The 19,759-nt window shown below is 32.9% G+C and overlaps 1 protein-coding gene across 1 annotated transcript in view; it reads right to left on the bottom strand.

Annotated features, from left to right (window-relative positions):
• LOC141526507 (uncharacterized) overlaps positions 1-19,759 on the bottom strand; it is a 1,028,588-nt gene that overhangs the window by 402,818 nt on the left and 606,011 nt on the right. The window contains exon 7 of the mRNA XM_074241542.1: positions 13,746-13,874. Within this exon, the coding sequence (XP_074097643.1) occupies positions 13,746-13,874 (129 nt within the window). The remainder of the gene's footprint in view (positions 1-13,745; positions 13,875-19,759) is intronic.

Raw genomic sequence — 19,759 nt, 5'->3', positions numbered from 1 at the left:
TATTGTAGTGCCGGACCTAAACTCAAACATCGTAATTTTTACGATGCAGTATCGTTAGTTTCTATCACTCAAATTAAAAAAAAACTTAGGTCGGCGAAAAAAATAATTCTGTATCACTGAGGAATCGAATCCGGAGTCCTCTCCGCCACAAGTCCAAGGTTTATCCCCTCACGTTATCCGAGAGAATATCTAAACTTACTGTTCAGTCACATAATAAGACCCTCCATGCAGTAGTTGATCATCTTTTGGTGGTGGCGCCGCAAACTACTGGACTCTGTCTTTCTTTTATTAAAACATATAGTATGCCTCCTTACTCACTTACTCTTACAGAAAAAAAATTTACTAAATAACATCGTAATTTTCTATAATTCAAATTGTATTCCGTAGACGGCAGCATCGTAAAAATCGAGATACTAAAAGTCTAGTCCTGGATTACGATATTACTATTGTAATTTTTCATAAAATTTTTTTTCCGTGCAAACAGAAAGTCAAAAAATTTTATACAGTTTAGTATATGGTCACATATTAAAAAAAAATATATTTTCAAACATAAGTAAATGGAATATGTAGCATCATATATGATATATCTTATATTCTACTATAAATCTGATTTTATGTAAATAATATATTTTTTCAGTATAAAAAAAATATATTGTTAGGATATATCACGATATATAATGGTACATTATAATATAGCTACATGATTTTAGGTACATAGCCAATTATTAAAAGCATATACCATACACATATGAGACATATATATTGCACGACCTTATAAAATTATATATAAAATTGGCTAAAATCCCTATATGATTATTTACAATAAAAAATATATTGTATCATACATTTTTTAGTTGCAACAATACATTTTCCCATATATTTTAACCATATTGATTTTTCATACGGGCTTTCTCTGGTACTTCCATATCTGTGTAGTTATATACGAATTTATGTTCTTTTTTACTGACAATGACACTTTGACCATCAACCAACCTCTCAAATTTTCTTACACTTGCAAACTTAATGCACGTTATGTGGATCATCTCGCTGATATTTCTTTTTCTCTGTACAGGCTCTATATCTAAAATAATACATGGAGCCTGCCTCCGAACTATGGAATTCCACTGACAACGAGGAAGATACCTATTTTAACAGTGGTCAAAGACTTTTGACATTTCAACATGGTCAAAGAGTTTGGTATTTCAAAAGTTAAATTAGAGGATACTGATGCTGAGATTATTGAAAACGTTAAGAACAACTTGAGGTTGAGAGGTATCAACTTTGTGACCAATTATTATACATTTAACGATAGATGACGTGTCGATAAACAATTATTGAAAGACTTGAGATTGACAAAGAATTTCTATAGAATCAGAGACGATTTAATTATTGCTCGTGCGGAAAAAGGAGGAGCTACCGTTGTCATGGAAAAAGAAGAATACAGCAGAGTGATGGGAGATATGTTAAATGACAATTCAACGGATAGAGTAATATACAATGATCTGCCCACAAAATACCAACAACGAATAAATTGTCTACTTCATGAATTAAGTAAAAACAATATAATTGACAAGTGAGAGGTTACATCTTTGAAAACGTATAATGGAATTGCACCTAAAATATATGGGCCCAGAAATGTACACAAATAAGTAGCTGTGATATGTGTTACGTTGGACAAACAAAACAACTACTAGAGAAGCGTATTTACCAATGTAAATATGATTGTAAGGATATCGATATCCTCAAGAAGGATCAGACAGTGCTAGCAAAATATCATTTCGAGACTGGATACAACTTTAGATTTGATGAAGTGTCAATTTTAGATATGGAGTCTGTACAGAGAAAGAAAAATATCAGCGAGATGATCCACATAAAGTGCAACAAATCAGTGAACTTTAAAAGGGATACTGTAGGTCTAAGTAATGTATGTGAACATCTTACACTTCGTCAAAAATTGATACAAGGTGCACATAATGTAACCTAACTGACTAGATTGATTATTTAATGACACACTCGAGAATTAACAATTGACAATATTTCATTCATTTATTTATCTGTATCGTTTCAATTGCTTTAATTCGTATTTATATACTCAATTTACATCTGTTATTCTGAAATATATTTATTAACGGTAGGATGAGTATCAGGATAGGTCGAGAACATAACATTGGTCGGGGCATAGCTGTGAGTCGCAATGTAATGATAGATGCCACTTGAGGTATAAGACAATTTATTGAGTCTAGTAATTAAAAATAAGTAATAGTATGTCGTATAGCGTAACATGTACAACATGACTAGATATGTATGTATGCAAGGTTCATGGTTTTTGATATGATACAAAAACGTGTATTGGAGATATGGTTTTCCATCTAGAATTGTATTGTAACAGAGTAAAATTACCCTAAATCGACAAGTCGCCGGTTATCGATAATTACTCGACGCAGCACTGGCGCGTCTCGATCTTCGGGCCTAAAAATAGGATAGAACGGGGTAGTTTTGAGTCATTATAGGGGAGCCGTGCAGTAAAAAAAGGGAAAAGCAGCGTGACCGCCAGACAGAGTGCCACGGCAAATCAAGAAGGACCGATCCCCGGAGTAGTGACGAGACGAAGGAAGCTAACTACAACTAGGACTTTATCCTCAAGCAGTGAGTGAGATCATCGTCTTATTTGTCAAGATATCAATAATTACTCTGTGGGAAAGAAGTAGACCGCGGTTTACCTAATACTCGGTTACTTCTTCTTTCAATTCATTGATTGGATCGTTTAATAGACAATTATTTAATTAGTTAGTGATGAGTAACGTTCGGTAGTTTGGACTGACTGATTTTTATAGGGATTTATACCCGAGAGTCATTCAGTCGACCTTGAGGGATAAATTCTTTCAATATTCTCAGTGAGAAAATTTTAATTAACTAAAATTAATCAATTAAATTTATTTAACATCTGAAATTCGTTTTATTAGTTTTAATTTCATAAATAATTAATTTGGAGGGATAAAAACAAATGATTTACTACTATGCGTGAAAATAATCGAGAAGTGTTTTCTCGTGGAATTTTGATCAAACGTCGGTATATATTTTTGTGTCGCAGTAATTCCAAGCACCCAAGGTCAATAATAATCAAACTAGCGAACGTTCTAACAGTTTAAAGAATACGGAACGGAGGTTTTAGTTCCGTTGTTTTAATTATTTATGTGGGATGTTTTCGACGTACGAACTTACCACGCCTTCGTTTAAGACTGACGGATTTTTAATGTAGATAGATGTATTGACTACTTGCTGTATTGTTTCTTATCGCTGGATCCGTGATTCCAGGGACTGCTGTTAGCGCCTCTTCTTTGATTGATCCCTTCGGTTGGTTCTTGCAGCAGGTTGAGTAGGATGAATTTGGGCTGCTTATCTTAAGGGCTCCTTATTTTATGAATGGAAATAGCAGATTTCTCTTCTTGGTTTTCGATTTATTTATAAACACTAAAACTTACACTTTCACAGTTGTATTTAATCGAAATTTATATGAGTGAATTTGATTTATTTGAGCTAACGTCCTCCAGTCCCCCGTAGGGTAAAGTGCCCAATTTTAGCTTTTGAAAGATTTTAAATAAACTTAATGGCCGGATTCTCGCCTAAGTGCAGAGCAAATTACAACTTTCAGAATACTACTCTCTACGATTAATTTAATAAGTAATACGTGGCCTGCCGGTTGAACCGTCTCTGAACTCGTCTTAAGTGCAACGCAAATTAAAATAAGGGACTATTACAAGGCACGGGCTCGTCAAGTTAAACGCGGAAGTCGAATTAACTAACAAAGACGAGGCGTTAGCTTATGCTCGCCTTTTTAAAAACTCGCGGTACTGAATTTGCAGAAGTCCTCGCTAGTCAACCAGCAGTCACGTAGTTTATATTTTATTGTGGCTTTCGCGTATGGAGAAGTCTTCCATCTGCGCGGGCGATTTAAATTTAGAGAAAAAAAGTTGGGGTCGACATAACACATCTAAATTTGAGTGCGTCGACTTTTGTCGATTTTTGTAATTTATAATTTTATATGGAATTTCGGCAAAATTTAGATTAGAAATATTAATTGAAATATATTATATTGCGAAATATTTTATCACGCGTTAATTAATTAATTTGAACTTAAGGTTGTGAAATTTAGACAATTTAAAATTAGATTAATTACTAAGAATTAATAACTATCAGCGTGGACTAAGTCTAGGAATTTAATTATTTTATGTTAAAAAATTTTACCAATAATTTTGGTTATAATTTATTAATTTTTCCTCGTCAATTTTATGAATAATTTCGAATTTGATTACCAATATTATTATTGTCATGATGAAATTAATTATCAAAAATAATTCTGTGAATTCTTGGTCGGAATAATTACTATGTCGGCAGATTATTAAGACCTCTGTCTACATATTTTAATCTATAAGTTAAAGATACGAAGACTTCTTGAATTGAATATTTATTGTTGTACTAGCTGATACCCGCCCGCTTCGCTGGGCATCTGTCTTAAAAAAAGTATGATTATGAATTCCTACTGTCCCAACAATCAATCGATAAAAATCGATGTATTTGCCTAACATTGTATAGAATAATACTGTTGAATAATAATTGTATAGAATATTTGTATTTAGTAACTTTCTAATTTAATTCTAATCATTCCTCTGAATTTAGTTTACAACCGAATTTGTTATTACAATTTATTCATTTTAACAGTTGTTATAGCAACGGTAACCATTGCAACTGTAACCATGGCAACTGTAACCATGGTAATGGTAACCATGGCAATGGTAACCATGGCAACTTTATCCATTGCAACGGTAACCATGGCAATGGTATCCATTTCAACTGTAACCATGGCAACGGTATCCATGACAACGGTATCCATATCAACGGTAACCATGGCAACGGTTGATTAGCGTGGGTGGTTGCGCTGGGGGAGGGGGAGTGAGTTCTATAATTGATGGGTGCCACTTGATGGGTTTCTTAGATTGGCGAATCAAAATGACATTTAAAAAAAAAAAAGAGAGAGATATAGGGAAGGGGGAAGAAGGCACGGGAGGGAGGGGAAGAATGAGAGGGAGGGGGGGGAGTAGCATACGTGATGGTAGACGAAAAATTCATTATAGCTAGGAATTGCGTAAAATCCGTTCTTAGTGAGCGTCTACATCACGAATGGAGTAAGTATGCTAAATTTCAAGTCAATCGGGCGAATAGTTTCGGAGATCTCGTGATGAGTGAGTGAGTGGTATTTCGCTTATATATATATATATATATATATATATATATATATATATATATATATATATATATATAGATTATTAAGACCACGGCAATAAATTTCTTAGTAATTTCAATGTATTTAATCCAGAAATTATAACCGGAAATTGAAATTTGAAATTTAGTATTTAGTTAAAAGTAATTTTTGAATTTAGTTATTAATTTGGAAATATTGTTTTATGAAATCACTAATGATTTGATATTTAAATTGAGAATTTTTAAGGTCAAATCAAATTAATATAATTCGTCATAAATATTAAATTTTAAAAATAAAGTCAATCAGTAGTGTCAGTGTGTAAGAATTGGTATGGGTTATGTGTGAGTTTCATAGTATCTAGGTCTACGTTTGGTCATTAGACATTTACCCCTATGAGCCGAGTCAACGATCCCTTGCATACGATTGATCTCTGTGTAGGGTGATTGAATAGTTTAGTTAGTTTGGTTTGTTTAGCTAGTTAATAATTTTATACGGGTAGACGCCGAAAGGGGCCTGTCACGTGTAGACGTCGAAAGGGGCACCCGTTAGAAATCGACGGGTAGACGCCGAAAGGGGCTCGTTGAGAATAAGTATATTGTTAAGTGTGGATAGTGTGAGTGAGTTAATGTAATTTTGTTAATTTTAATAAGTCGCGGTATTGTTAAGTTTCTTTCATTGTTAATAAATATTGGCAAATTTGTTAATTAAATTTTTATTATGCAACAGCACCTTCCTCCTCTCTCTCTCTACCCGATGATAAGCTTACTCTGCTCTGGACCGGTTCCAGAAACCGTGATAATACGCCTGGTGGCACCCTTATAATTATTAGAGTTTGTTGTTAAAAATTTAGTTTGTTTATTAATTGATTAGGGGTCAATTGGACAGAAAAGCAAAACTGTTACAGTATGTACTTGATGTAAGATTTGTAATAATTGTATATTTTATTTTTTATGTTGTGCACAGCCTGGAGAAGCTATGAAATTTAGCGAAACGTTGCGTTTCCCAATGCTATTGATGTATTGCTGTTCATTTGATCCTTTTATCATCTTTTATTTATCTTAATTTAAAGTATTGGATCTTAAAACAAAATAATGATGTAATAATTTTAATAATTAATCAAAATTTTTTTTAACAATATCAAGTGAAATTAATTGTCATTCGCAGTTTTTGAATATGCGAAATTCAATTAGCTTGACAGGATCTTTTATCCAATTTACATCGATTATGTACTATTTATTATTATTATTACATTCGAACGACTATAACCGTAATGATTATTATATATTTCTAAATTTCGACCATGTTGCGTTTAAGAAACGCGCGTTTAATAGATTATTTATTTCAACTTTTCCGTTGCATATTACCCTTACGATGATTTACTGAAGAATTACCAAATAGTTATTTTATTAGTAATTTACTAGCTATTAAACTGAATTTCCGAACTCTCACTCCGGTATAACTATAGTTGTTTATAAACCGACACGGTGCTGTTTGCAATTTTCTCAAGTTTAGCAGTTGGCAGCACTGCAGTAACCATAACTAAACTCTCCTCCATGTGGATAGCGTCCTTTTTCACACTTGGCCTTCAGCGATTACGGATGCGTAAATTTTTCTCGAAAGTATTTGTGCATTATTTTTTGCGTATCATATTCTGAAACAATGGCCAACCAAAATATGATCAATGACTTTAGTACAGAATAGGAGATTAATTAGAGAGTGATCAATGATGACATTATGTAAGTTTTAAGTTAAAATTTGTTAATTACATCATACATCTTGAAACATTATTATCTCTACTTTATAAATTCCACATGTCGTCCATTTTAAACTTTATTTTTTTTCATACAGACGTGAGCATTAAAGCTTGAGTTTGGGTTAAAAATGTATTAACTCTCATGTATTTTTAACCCAGACATTAATGTTCACGTCTGTACATTTGATCGAAATCTTTTATTTCATTCATAGTGAACTTCAAGGATACATCGATCAAGTCGAGGGAACAAAACAAGTGTCTAACGGCAAGGGTCAAGGCACAACATCGCTTTTTAAAATCGTTATTAACGACGGTAGCGGTAATCGAGTCAGAGTGCGTTTCTGGGGAGAAAAAGCCACTGAATTGTCTACAATTCTTCGCATACGTAACGTAAGTATTTTTATTCGAAATTAAAATTTCAATTGGAAGTTTTTTTTTTACCATCGATAAGAATATAATTGTTGAATATTCTTTCAGTTAATTACAATTAACCGCGCAAAAGCATCTGGAGTTAACATGAAATTCAATAATCCTGCGGACGGCGTCAGATCGATTGAATTATTGATTACTAATTCATCAACAATCTAAGTTGCACTCAATACTAGCTTTTCATTACTTTTTTGAAAGGGACTCACGTTATTATTATTTGCGAGTCTGGATCGGACAGGAGTAAGAATATTCGATAGAATTATTGATTTTATTATCTCCATCAATTAGTTGAATCTTACTATGTTTAATATTGCGATCTAGGTCAATCATAGATTATTTTGACTGTCCAGAGCAGTGCCGATGTCTCTCTTGACGCCAGAAAGCCACTATTAACTGATATAGAAATGAAACGCTTGGGGATGATCACTCCTACCAAGCGCAAAGCTGTTAATGTCTGACGTTATCTCAAATAAACCTACAGTAGGTTAAGCTTATATTGCATCAGATTGTGTTAGCTGAGTAATATACTCAAGTATTCTGGTAGTCCGTTATGTCCGGATTATTTATAATTAAATAATTAATGATGGGTGGGCCTGGAGAAGGCTCGGATAAACTGTTATACAGATTTTCTCTTGTAGAAAAGCTACAAGAGTTTCATTTTGATTGTGAATTTCGAACACTCCCGGGTAACCAGGATTTCCAGCAACGAACTTAAAGGGAAGTCGATATCAAAAACTGATCTTACAATTGTGTTTTATAAATTTTATTGTCGATTTTGGAACTTGAATTAGGCAATCGGTAGTTCCTGGGTTGGCTCAGGATTCTTCCTTTTCTTGTGGCTGAGATCGGTGTAATGAAAGAAGTTCAGGGACTTAGCTTACAAATGATATGTACCACGATATTCTGGTTTTTATTGTTTATTCGATTATTGGAACTATAGGCAAAATGCACGCAATGCACAATAACTGACTTATGGTTAGAATTAGTTGTTAACCATGTTTAATTATGAGTTCGAGACCGGAGTGATGACTGGCAGACACTTAAATCCACCGTTAATTAGATAATGGACCGAAAAGGTTGTAATTTGAATAAGACGTATCACTACAGACTACGAGGCCCGGACTAACCTACAGTAGGTTAAGCTTACATTGCGTCAGATTATGTTGAGTCATTAATACACTCAAGTATTCTGTTATGTCCGAATGATTTATCATTGAATAATTAATGGTGAGCGGGCCCAGAGGAGGCTTGGATGAACTTTCGATCGATTTTCTCTTGTAGAAAAGCTACAAGAATTTTACTTTTACGGTGGATTTCGAATACTCCCTGGTAACCAGGGTTTTCCGACGATGAATTCCAAATGAAGTCGATTCCAAATAGAGAACTTATGGTTCTCCTTTATATTTCTGATTTTTGATTTTGGTATTGAACTGGGAAATTGGTAGATCCTGGGTTGGCTTCTCTTCCTTCTTTTGTGGCTGAGATCGGTATAATGAAAGAGGTTCAGGAACTTAGATTCGAAATGATGTGTACCACGATATTGTATATATATATATAAATACATAGTTAAACTTTTGAGCCAATGCCATTTTTTGACATTACTTGATGAAACGAAACATATCATGTCAAAATTTTCTTAAAATTATGACATGATATTCCTGAAAATTAAATTTAAAACAAAAAGAAATTGTAGATTTCGTTATGCAAGCCGTTAAGGACAAAGGTGATCACTAATCTAATTCTATTTATTATTTTGCACAAAAATATCCCGAGCAAAATGATTCCAAGATAAATATCCCCTTCCCATAAATTTCCCTTAATAAGATAGCCCCCCTTACAAACTTCCAAACACATAAGCCTATTACCGTGTTGTGCCCTTTTATCATGGATTTTTCGCGTGTTTATTCAAAAGATTTCGATTAAAATGTGATTTTCATAATTTAAACAAAAAAAAATTGTCTTTAAAAAGCATACTGAAATAAATAATAATAACTACAGAATACGTTAAAAAAATGTTCTTATCGATCATGTAAAATTTCTCAGGAAAAACTCGTTTTTCTGACGAATTTAATTAACAAGAGCGTGATATTCACAGGAGCACTGAGCTTGATAACACCACAACTTTATCAAAATTCGTTTTCACGATTTCATTTTTTTTTGTCTTATTCTTAAGAAAATTTGCCAAAACCCTTGTGGAAATTGCCTGTCAAAATAATCCCGTATTAATGCAGTTAATTTTTTTTTGACTGTCAGTTCGGTGACTTTTTCTGCGATTTTGGCAGTCGCATGTATTATTTTTCATAAAATAGGATTAAAATGAATATAAACAAGCACAAACTTACACATACATAATGGTATAGTTACTAACTGTTTTATCATTTGTTGAGATTAAATTAAAACTAGAACACACCACTACAATACTCCAAGCAGAAATACATGTGATTCGGACTTGCGTGAAATACATAATCGACTTTAAATGCAGGAACGAAAACATTTATATCTGCAGCGACTGCCAAGCAGCTCTCAGATCTCCATCGTCAGTCGAGGTTAAATCCAAGATAGTAAATGACTGCATAGAGTGTTTGGAGCCACTTGCAAAGACTAACTGCGTCAAACTTGTCTGAGTCCCAGGTAACAGTGGAATCACTGGAAACGAAATGGCAAATGCACTAGCAAGAAACATAGCTACTCAGACCAGCACACTACCTACAAAATATAATTTTCACATCATTTTGAGCTCTCCGAGCTCAAAACTCGGATAGGAGTTTGATAAAACACAACTTATTAAATTTTCAAACCCCAATAACTTTTAAATGAATGAACCGACTTCCTCGCGATTGGCAGAATTCGACTAAATTTTTGAGCCTCATGTAGAATCGTTAAATTTTAATTAATCAAACGAAAAATTTCGAACTTAGTCCGAAAAAACGCTTTTTTTGGTTTTCATTCGACAACGATAACTTACGAGCAAATAAACTAACTTTGATTGGACTTGTAGCGATCGACGTAGTTTTTTGATTTCAAGAGCTGATTAGTTTTTGGAATTGATCCGTAAAGTCGTTCGAAAGTCATTCCAAGAAAACCACATTTGAAAAAAAGTTTTTTTGTAGTATTTTTGAGACTTCTCAAAATCTACTGGTTCGAATCGGTCCAAATTTTATTCAAAATCTAAGTTCGGTCAATTTCCTTTGAATGGCTTCAACTCCGATAAAATCGGTCAAGCGGTTCTAAACTTATGAGAGGTTTACATACGGCCACACACACACACACACACACACACACACACACACACACACACGTGCGCGCGCGCGCGCAGACACACACAGAGATAAACATCATCGTGGGATAATTCAGAGAAGCTTCCTAGGTCCTAAAAACGTCGTGATCTGACGAAATCTAAATTTTCGAAAAACGGAGTAAAACCAATAACTTCCCGATTGTTGGAAAATTTCAATTTTCTTAGTGGGAAATTAAAAATTAAAAACTTCAAATTGATATTTTTGTAATAAGAATTAGAAAAAAATCGCCAGTTCAACCATTTTACATTTTTTACATATATAACTGCCGTTAAAAAAAAAAGGTACTAATAAAAATCCGAATAAAATATTCACATAAGTGAAGTAAAACGATACATCATCCGGCTATCAACTTTTTAAAAGAGAATTTTTCACTTGAAGTCTTATGACATTATACATTTTTGGAGGGTTTAAATCGCGCAGTAGCATTATTGGTGCTCCAATTGTAAGGTTGAAAATATGCTGTGGTATTTCTGGGGGGTTAATTGTGTGTGAAAACTTCGCAGAATAGTAAATAACATTATCTACTTCTACCACTCTATCAACAGATTTAAACTCTACCTCGTCTGTTAATACACGGAAAGAACAAAAAAATACTGCATATCCTGTCGTATTATACTCTGTGTTGTCTGTGATGGAAAAAAATTTCAGACTATAGCAAATATACTTCAAAGTATACTAAATTATTTTTGTATTATACTCCGTGTAATCTCTGATTTAATCGACTAATTTTTCTGGTTATGTCGCATAAGATTACACGCAGTATAATTTGAGAAATTATTTTGTGTAAATTGAGTTATACTCGGTTGAAATTTGGATTATGCCCACGATAACTCCGCCATTTTTTTCATCGCCATCACTTTAGACAATAAGATCTAACCTGTTCATAGTGATGCTTGAGTTTTATATTGCTAATATTTTATTTTTGCACAATACCAATTATTATGTTAAATTTATATTAATTTTTTTTGCATAAAATTAATTAAATAAATTGGTTCCTTATGTGAAAAAGTACGGTCTTATGGTATACCATACATACCTTGTAATTTTAATGATAATAACGGCAAACAATGTTCTTATATGTTCAATATTTTAATAGCCACACACTTAATTCATTAATTATATTTCACCTAATTGTCAATATATGTTGAGTGAATGTAACTCACAAATTATAAACAGCACTTCACGTGCAGGCGCTAGAAAAAAAAATAGGGGAGTCATCGTGGGCATAATCCAAATTTCAACCGAGTATAATTCAATTTACACGAAATAATTTTTCGAATTATACTGCGTGTAATCTTTTGCGACATAACCAGAAAAATTAATCGATTAAATCAGAGATTACACGGAGTATAATACAAAAATAATTTAGTATACTTTGAAGTATATTGGCTATAGTCTGAAATTTTTTTTCATCACAAATAACACGGAGTATAATACGACAGGATATGCAGTGTTTTTTTGTTCTTTCCGTGTAGTTTTTCTATTAGAAAGTTATTGATAAAATTTGCTAATAGTCCAGTTGAGAAGAGGCAAAGTAAAGATCCTACTCGGTTAAAAACGCTGAGAAGAAATCTCTTTCACAGAATGATTCAAAATATGCTAAAACTACATCCGAAAAAATCTAACAAAGTAGTTGATTGCAAGTGTATTTTTTTTTATAACAAAACGGTCAAAATTGTGGTTTTATGCAAATATATGATCAACTACAGTACACAGATGAGTAAATTCTTCGTAGTAGTTTATATTTAGGACTAATGGATAAGACAAGTCAATCAGTAGACTCCTACGTACTATAAATCTACAATTAGTTAAAAGGTAATTAAATTCCTCCGCAAGGTCATGTTTTTTTCTTAGAAAAAAATTAACTTGTTTAAAATTTTTTACGTCATTTATTAGAAGTTAATTAAGAAACTTTCATTTCTTTGTACTTAACAGAATTTAAACACTGTATTGGCGTTAACTGAATTTCTTATTAATTGTCAAATTTTATGTTTTCTTGCTAATCTGGTATTAATGTACCAAGAATTTTGTGATGATTAATTAAAAAAATCACAAATATTTCTTTTCTTGTATGGTTTGGTTTTATTGAATACTGACTATACTTTTTACATTAACTTAATAGGTAGATAAGTCGGTAAAAGTCAGGTTTAAGGCGCTCGGCGAGCTTAGTCAGAGGCTTGTCAGTAATAAAGGCGCTCGGCGAGCGTGGTCACTACTTTGTTAGATTTTTTCAGATATCGTAGTTTTAGCATATTCTGGATCATTCTGTGAAAGAAATTCCTTCTTGGCAATTTTTTCGAAATGAAATCTTTATTTCGACTGGATTATGAGTCATTCCTCGATGTCAGAATAGCTCTTTCGTTTAGCCATGTACGATAATCAACTGTTATTTGAGCGATAGTTGAATGTATTTTATCAATTTAAGTCGTCCAATCAACAATATTACAGAGGTTTTCCGGCATACTTATTTTCCCTTTAACTTCAGGAATCTGTCCATTCCCTACATCAATGAGCAGCTTTGAAAATTCTTCTACTCTTATTTCATGTTGGCTATAGACACGCATATCAATTTTCAAAGACATCACTTCGACAAGAGATTATCAAACTGACGATTTGAGGTAGGCGCTTAAACTTAATCTGCTTTGAACTGACATACATACACAAACTTATGAACAAACGATATTTTCTGACTCAGTTTGTCAAGCTGAGTCAGAGAATAAATGAATTTCTTAGAAGTTGGACCATGAAGGATGAACCAAATCATTAGATTTTTATGAAATCTACTAAACACAGCACTGATTACTATTATGTAGAGAGCGCTCTATAAAAACTATTGGGTACTGTCTGAAGATTACTAAGCTGTTTTATGGCTCTAATCAGTCGTGTCTCGTAGAGCAATCTCTAATGTCTATGAACATGTCTCTACTTGTTGTACGAAACAGTAATCATTGCTGTTTTATTTTCTCAGTGCAGTTAAATCTACGAATCTGTTCCGTATACTTACAATCAACTGATACTTTGATCTGCTTACTAACAGTGGGTGGTACTCCATTGCTAGCGATGCACAAGTACGCTCCCATACCAAGCCTTGAAATTCGCGTCAACTCCAGTGTTTCACCTTCCCACTCTAAAACTGAATACAAATATTTATTATGCTTGATAGAATTAAATTAAAAGTATATTCATACTTTATAATCTACATTTTAGGGAAAATTGAAGTGACCAATAAAAGTATTCATAAGATTGTCAAAAAAATTTTTGAACCGTTTTAAATTATTTCTATTTTCGAAAAAAACAATCGGAGTAATAGTCAGAGATAGTATTGAAAACTGAGATCAATTTATATCAAGATGATTTCAGCAACTCCAAAAACAAGCTTTTTTTATGCTTGTGTCAAGATTATCTTATGTGTGTCTATGTGTTTGTGAGTGTATCCGCTGAAACGTTATGAACGTAATGAAACTGTTTTACTCGTTCTCTTTGGTCACCCCTTAATTTATATAGGGCGCCACTGGATTTTTAGACACAGTATCCAAAATTTGGATCAGAGCATGGAGTAATTCTACAGGGTCGTGAGAGATTGCTAGGAAGGAAACAAAAATTATCAAAGAAATTTATTTTTACAAGAAATTTTATTTAACCAACCCTATTACAATAAGAATCCCCTTACAATTAATTAACACTTAATTCTTAGTCATATTCCCGTTTATATAATGGTTTCCTATCATAGTTACTATTCCCGAGGGTACCCTCATATAGAACGACCATACCGCGGTATCTATCATAGTTTCTTATTACCGACAGGACCTTCATGTCGAGCGACCATACCGCGGTTTCTAACTTTTTCCCTGGTACCCCCCCCCCCTGAGCGTCTATATACGGTTTCCTATCATAGTGCCTATTCCCGATGATACCCTTATATGGAGCGACAATACCGCGGTTTCTAAGCATGCCCAGGAAACAGAGGAGTATGCCATAAATCTCTAGGCAACATTCATTCCTAATCCAAATCCCTAATTAAATTGATCTCCTAATTAAAATTCTTAACTAATTTACTGCCGTGGTCTTAATAATACAACAATAAATATGTAATACCAAGAGGTCTTCGTATCTTGTATTATTAGATTAAAATCTGACGAGAGAGGTCTTAATAATCTGCCGACACCGTGTTCACTACGTTCTAGCATTTTACAAATCTAATTTTAATTAATTTACTTTTGCTAATTTTTATTGTTGCCAAAATTTTGTAATATAATTTTACTTGAATTGATATTGAGTTAATTTCATTTTTTAGATTGTTTTTATCCGAATTTACTTTTGCCGAAATTTATAAATTATTTTATCAACTTAAATTGTTTTAAGTTCGTCCAAATCATTTAGTCAGAGTTAAAAAATTAATTTATTTAATTTAGAACTTAACTCTATTGATTAAGAACGTCCCAATTGGTCTTATTTTATTATTTTGACTAAATTCTTTTATTTATCTCTGAATAACTGAGTTTATTTTATTTCGACTGAATTATTTTATTTAACTTTTTTTTGTGTTACACGAAACTTGGAATTTATTTTATTTCAATTTTGGGGATTATATTTTACTTGACAACGCACTGCGATTTTAGTCTCTTTTACGGAGATGGCGACTTATAAGGGCCTTCAGTGGATTAGAATGACAAACCCAGTTGTAAAGTGGGTTCTTGCTAGGCTACAATGACTTCAATAGTCAAGATACGCTGTTGAGATGGCTTGATGGTCGTTGACCTTAATATCGACTTATCAATGTAGAGCTGGCTAAAGGCTGAGATGACCAAATTGACTTGAGACGAGTCTTGAAGTTGACTGATTGTGACTTAAGACGACGATGGTGAAGATCTTGATGATGTCAGCCTTGACAAAGACTAGTTTGTAATATTAGTCTTGAGAAAGACTGTTTAAATTTCTTACGCAACCTTGAAAAAGGCTATTCAGTCTTGATAAAGACTGTTAAGATTATGTGTGGAGCCTTGAAAAAGGCTGAGGTTAGACGCTTTGAAAAGGACTGTGGCTACTTGAAAGTTCTCTTAACGTTTGCAAGAAGTCTTTAAGAAGACTTCTTATCTATGACAAAGTTCAAGAAAAACTGAATGCCGTCGGCATGAGAGCAGCTCCTTATATATGCTTCATCTGTGCTTCGAGAACTTTCTATTACTGAAGAGGGGGTATTCACGTTGCGAACTAATGAGAAGGATTAGGCTCCGTCCCACTACCAGTGATGCCAACTGCTCAAAATTTTTTCCCTTAAGCCTATTTTAAAATCCCCTAAATTCGAAACAAGATACCCTAAATTTTTTTCAGTAAGGGAAAAGTTTAATTATATTTTTATAATTGTTATAATATTTTATAGACTAACTTACCTTGGTATATTTATTATAATAAAGCTTTAAATAAAAAGGTTCTATAAGAATATTACATAAGATTTTCAAACAACGATAAATTATTGATTGTTTTTTTTGTCAGTACGTCATACGTAAAATCAATAAATAAATAAATACATTAATAAATAAATACTTCACATCAACATACATATATGAACATAAATATTTATATTATACTAATACCCAACTCGTTTATAATTTCAAAGAATTCATTAGCTTCCTGTTCTTCATTTGTGTCAGTATTTTTGAAGTCATACATTTTAACATTGAACGCATGTAGCATGTTAGGACATGGAGTAAAATTCACACATCAACTAAAGTTTCTTTGGATGCTAAATCTGACCATCATTAAACTTTGCAGCAATTCCAGTGATAATTTATTTCTAAGTTTATTTTTGAAAACACTGTAAATCTAAAATGCACGCTCTACACTCGCATTTGAAATTGGAACCGTTAATAGAGCAATTGCAAACTTTGCAATGTTTTTAAATCTTTTCTGTCCTGCAGCATCACAATCATCGTGTACTTGAGCATAAAAATCGACCGAATTATTTGAAGCAGACCACGACTTATTATGTAAGTTATTCCATTCCGATTCAATATCATTTTTATTTCTATATAAACTTGTTCTGTGAAATTGAGTGAGAATATTATTAAGATTAGGTTTTAGCTGTGATGTTGCCACTTTTGGATGAAGATCAGCCAATGTTTTAAGTACCGATAAGTTGTCAGGTAGTCGTATTTTAATATTTTCAGCTAACTCGATTAAAAAAGATTTGCACCTTTCTCGTACATCTTCTAAATCAATCGGATTTATATTTTTAGCAATACACTCAAAATTATATCCGAAATTTATTGCTACCATATGCATTACATGAGATTTAAAATCAAAACTCACTAAATCATTATCACTTACTTTTTTTAAACGCCCTGGCACAACGATTTTGTTGAGCAAATTCTTATACAACAAATACAAGTCTTCAAACAGCTTTGTTGGCTCAATATTATCGCTTTGAAACAGCATATTTAAGTGAACAACATTTATTAATTCAGAATTCAAAAAAACTAAGAACGCTTTATAAGGAGCTCGTGACATTGTATCGTACAGTAAAGAAGCAACATAACTGTCATCTTTGTGTGAGGCAAAATATTTTTCCAAAATTCTCCATTGATCCAAAATTGATTCAATACTCTCAATTGATCCGAATTTGTCTTGAATTTTGTCTTCAATATTGTACTGAAGTTTGTCTTTAAATTTTTATTGAACATTTTTTGCCGATATTTAAAAACATTAATAAATAAATAAGTACGCAAAAAAGCTTCTGATCTAAAAGTTGTTTACTTTAACTCTGACATTTTACAAGTAATACCAACGAGTTAATCAATTAAACTTCAGAGGGCACTAAAATACTTATCATTCGGTTTCTAAAATTTTATTTTTCTTAAGACTTGACTGTTTAACTCGTTTAGACAAAAAAATTTTGATTATATGAGAAAAATTTATTTTCTCCCTAAAAAAAGTTTCACCCTAAAAAATCCCCTTTTTCAAATACCCCCTAAATTTAGGGGAAAAACCCCCAAGTTGGCATCACTGCCCACTACACTGGACTAGTGGCTCTCGCGCAATCGCAGTGGTGCGCCTGGTAAAGCAGTCGCTCGCTAAGTTCCGCGCGAATTCATGCCCCTGTCAGATGCTCTCTTTATAGTCCGCGCCTTCTGAGGGGTCTAATACTTAAGATGTTTTTGAAGGAACTTTGAACAGTCTCGACCTTGCGTGTCCTCTACTCAGCGTTTCAACGCGAGACAAGATGGCTGACTCTCTTCCAAACTTTTCTCGATTTTTCTCCCAAGGAAATTTACAAGCGTTTTATTTTCTACTTTTAACTAAATGATTTTAACGACCCTTTTAATAATTGTTTCTTGATTCTAATTTTTACTTTCGTTTTACTTTAACCAATCAAAATTTGTTCTAAATTATTTATGTTGATTTTGACTAATTTTTATTTCTGATGAGTTTTACTCACATATTTTACTGAAGTATTTCAAAGATTCTAATTGACATAAAATTAAACTGATTTTACTTAAACTCAATTACCAGAGAACAATTTTTCCACTTGACACCAAAATCATGAATTGACAAACTGAAATCATTCCTTGTAAAATTAATTCAGACTCTGCCTACGTGTTTAATTAATAATCCGAAATAATTCCTGGTATTATTAATTGATGATTTAGTTATTCGATTCTGACTTGGTTTTAAATTTATTCGTAATCTTAACCTGACTTTTATTCGGACATTATGCTAATTATTTTACAAAATTTGCTCTTAAATATTTTAATAATTCGTTGTTAATTATTTTGATAATTTAATTTCCAAATTTTCGGATAATTTTGATTACTTAAATTTTGTTTAATTAATTCCTTAAATTTTGGTAAGATTTGTTGTTAATTATTTCAATAAAATAATTACTTAAATTTTGGTAAGACTAATAATTGTGACTGAACGTGAAATGGCGATGACCTTCAGCCGACATAAGGGCCTGGCTGATGCCGCTTCACCGATAAATTATTTAGACATGATATTTATACCTGGAGTTCCTTTACTATTTTTATCAACAATCCCTCAACGAGCTTCAACTCCTTTTCTTAATTCTGCGTACAAAATCTTTTCTCAGCGATTTGGCGGCAAAGTCCCAGGTCACCACATCGCGTCACATTCTCCTCAGATAATATTTTCCTGTAACAGCTAGTTGGCATTAGAATTTATTACGACTTAAACCAAACTTAAGCAAGCTGACATGCTAGCCTAACGAGCATTAAATTTGTCAAGTTTTATCGCTTCATTCCACTCAGATCGAGCGAATAAAAAATAATTACCTGGTTAGAAATTGTTCACGAGGTGATTGATTCGACTGTTTAGTCGCAATAATTCTTTCAAAATTTTTTGGTGCGTTTCTTTCTTCATCTGCTCTCCCCACTCTCACTACACCGACACCTCTACCTTGGGGACTCACTTACTAGTCGCAAACTATGCCCACGAGGGCTTAAAATCACAGCGCTCTATGATCCGTCGATAATTAAACGAGTGCGGATAAAAGGGCTCTTAACTGGTAACGATCACTCCGTTACACTGTGTGTGTGTGTGTGTGTGTGTGTGTGTGTGTGTGTGTGTGTGTCTTAGGGTGATTTTTTTTTACAATTTGTTTTGTCGGTCCCATCGTTAATTCTTGTTGAAAATACCCAGGAAAAATTTCCTGAAAGTATGAGCCCTTAATATTAATTAATATTAATGTAAGTCATCGACCAAGGCGGGTGAAGATTTCCGATTGAAAATATACAAAAACTATGATTTTTTATTTTAAAATTTCTTAAGCTCAGCGGCATTTCATGGAATAACTTTGACCGACGATGGTTTTTTCTCAAAATTGAATGCTCTACAAAAGTGCTTATTGCGCCAAAGTCATAACTTACACTAATGAGGCAGTACGGGTCACTAAACCTGATTTTTCCATCGAATTCGGGTTTTTTCGGATTTATCTCGTAAATCACAAGAGCTACCTCTGTGTCCTGTAAGGGACAAACTTGTAGGGAATTCAATTCTCTATGA

The sequence above is a fragment of the Cotesia typhae genome, unplaced genomic scaffold, assembly GCF_013202065.1.
Source record: "Cotesia typhae breed Kobodo isofemale line unplaced genomic scaffold, CoteBio_Ctyphae contig_34, whole genome shotgun sequence".
In the NCBI taxonomy this organism is placed as follows: Eukaryota; Metazoa; Arthropoda; class Insecta; order Hymenoptera; family Braconidae; genus Cotesia; species Cotesia typhae.
This window is presented reverse-complemented; position numbering and strand designations above follow the sequence as displayed.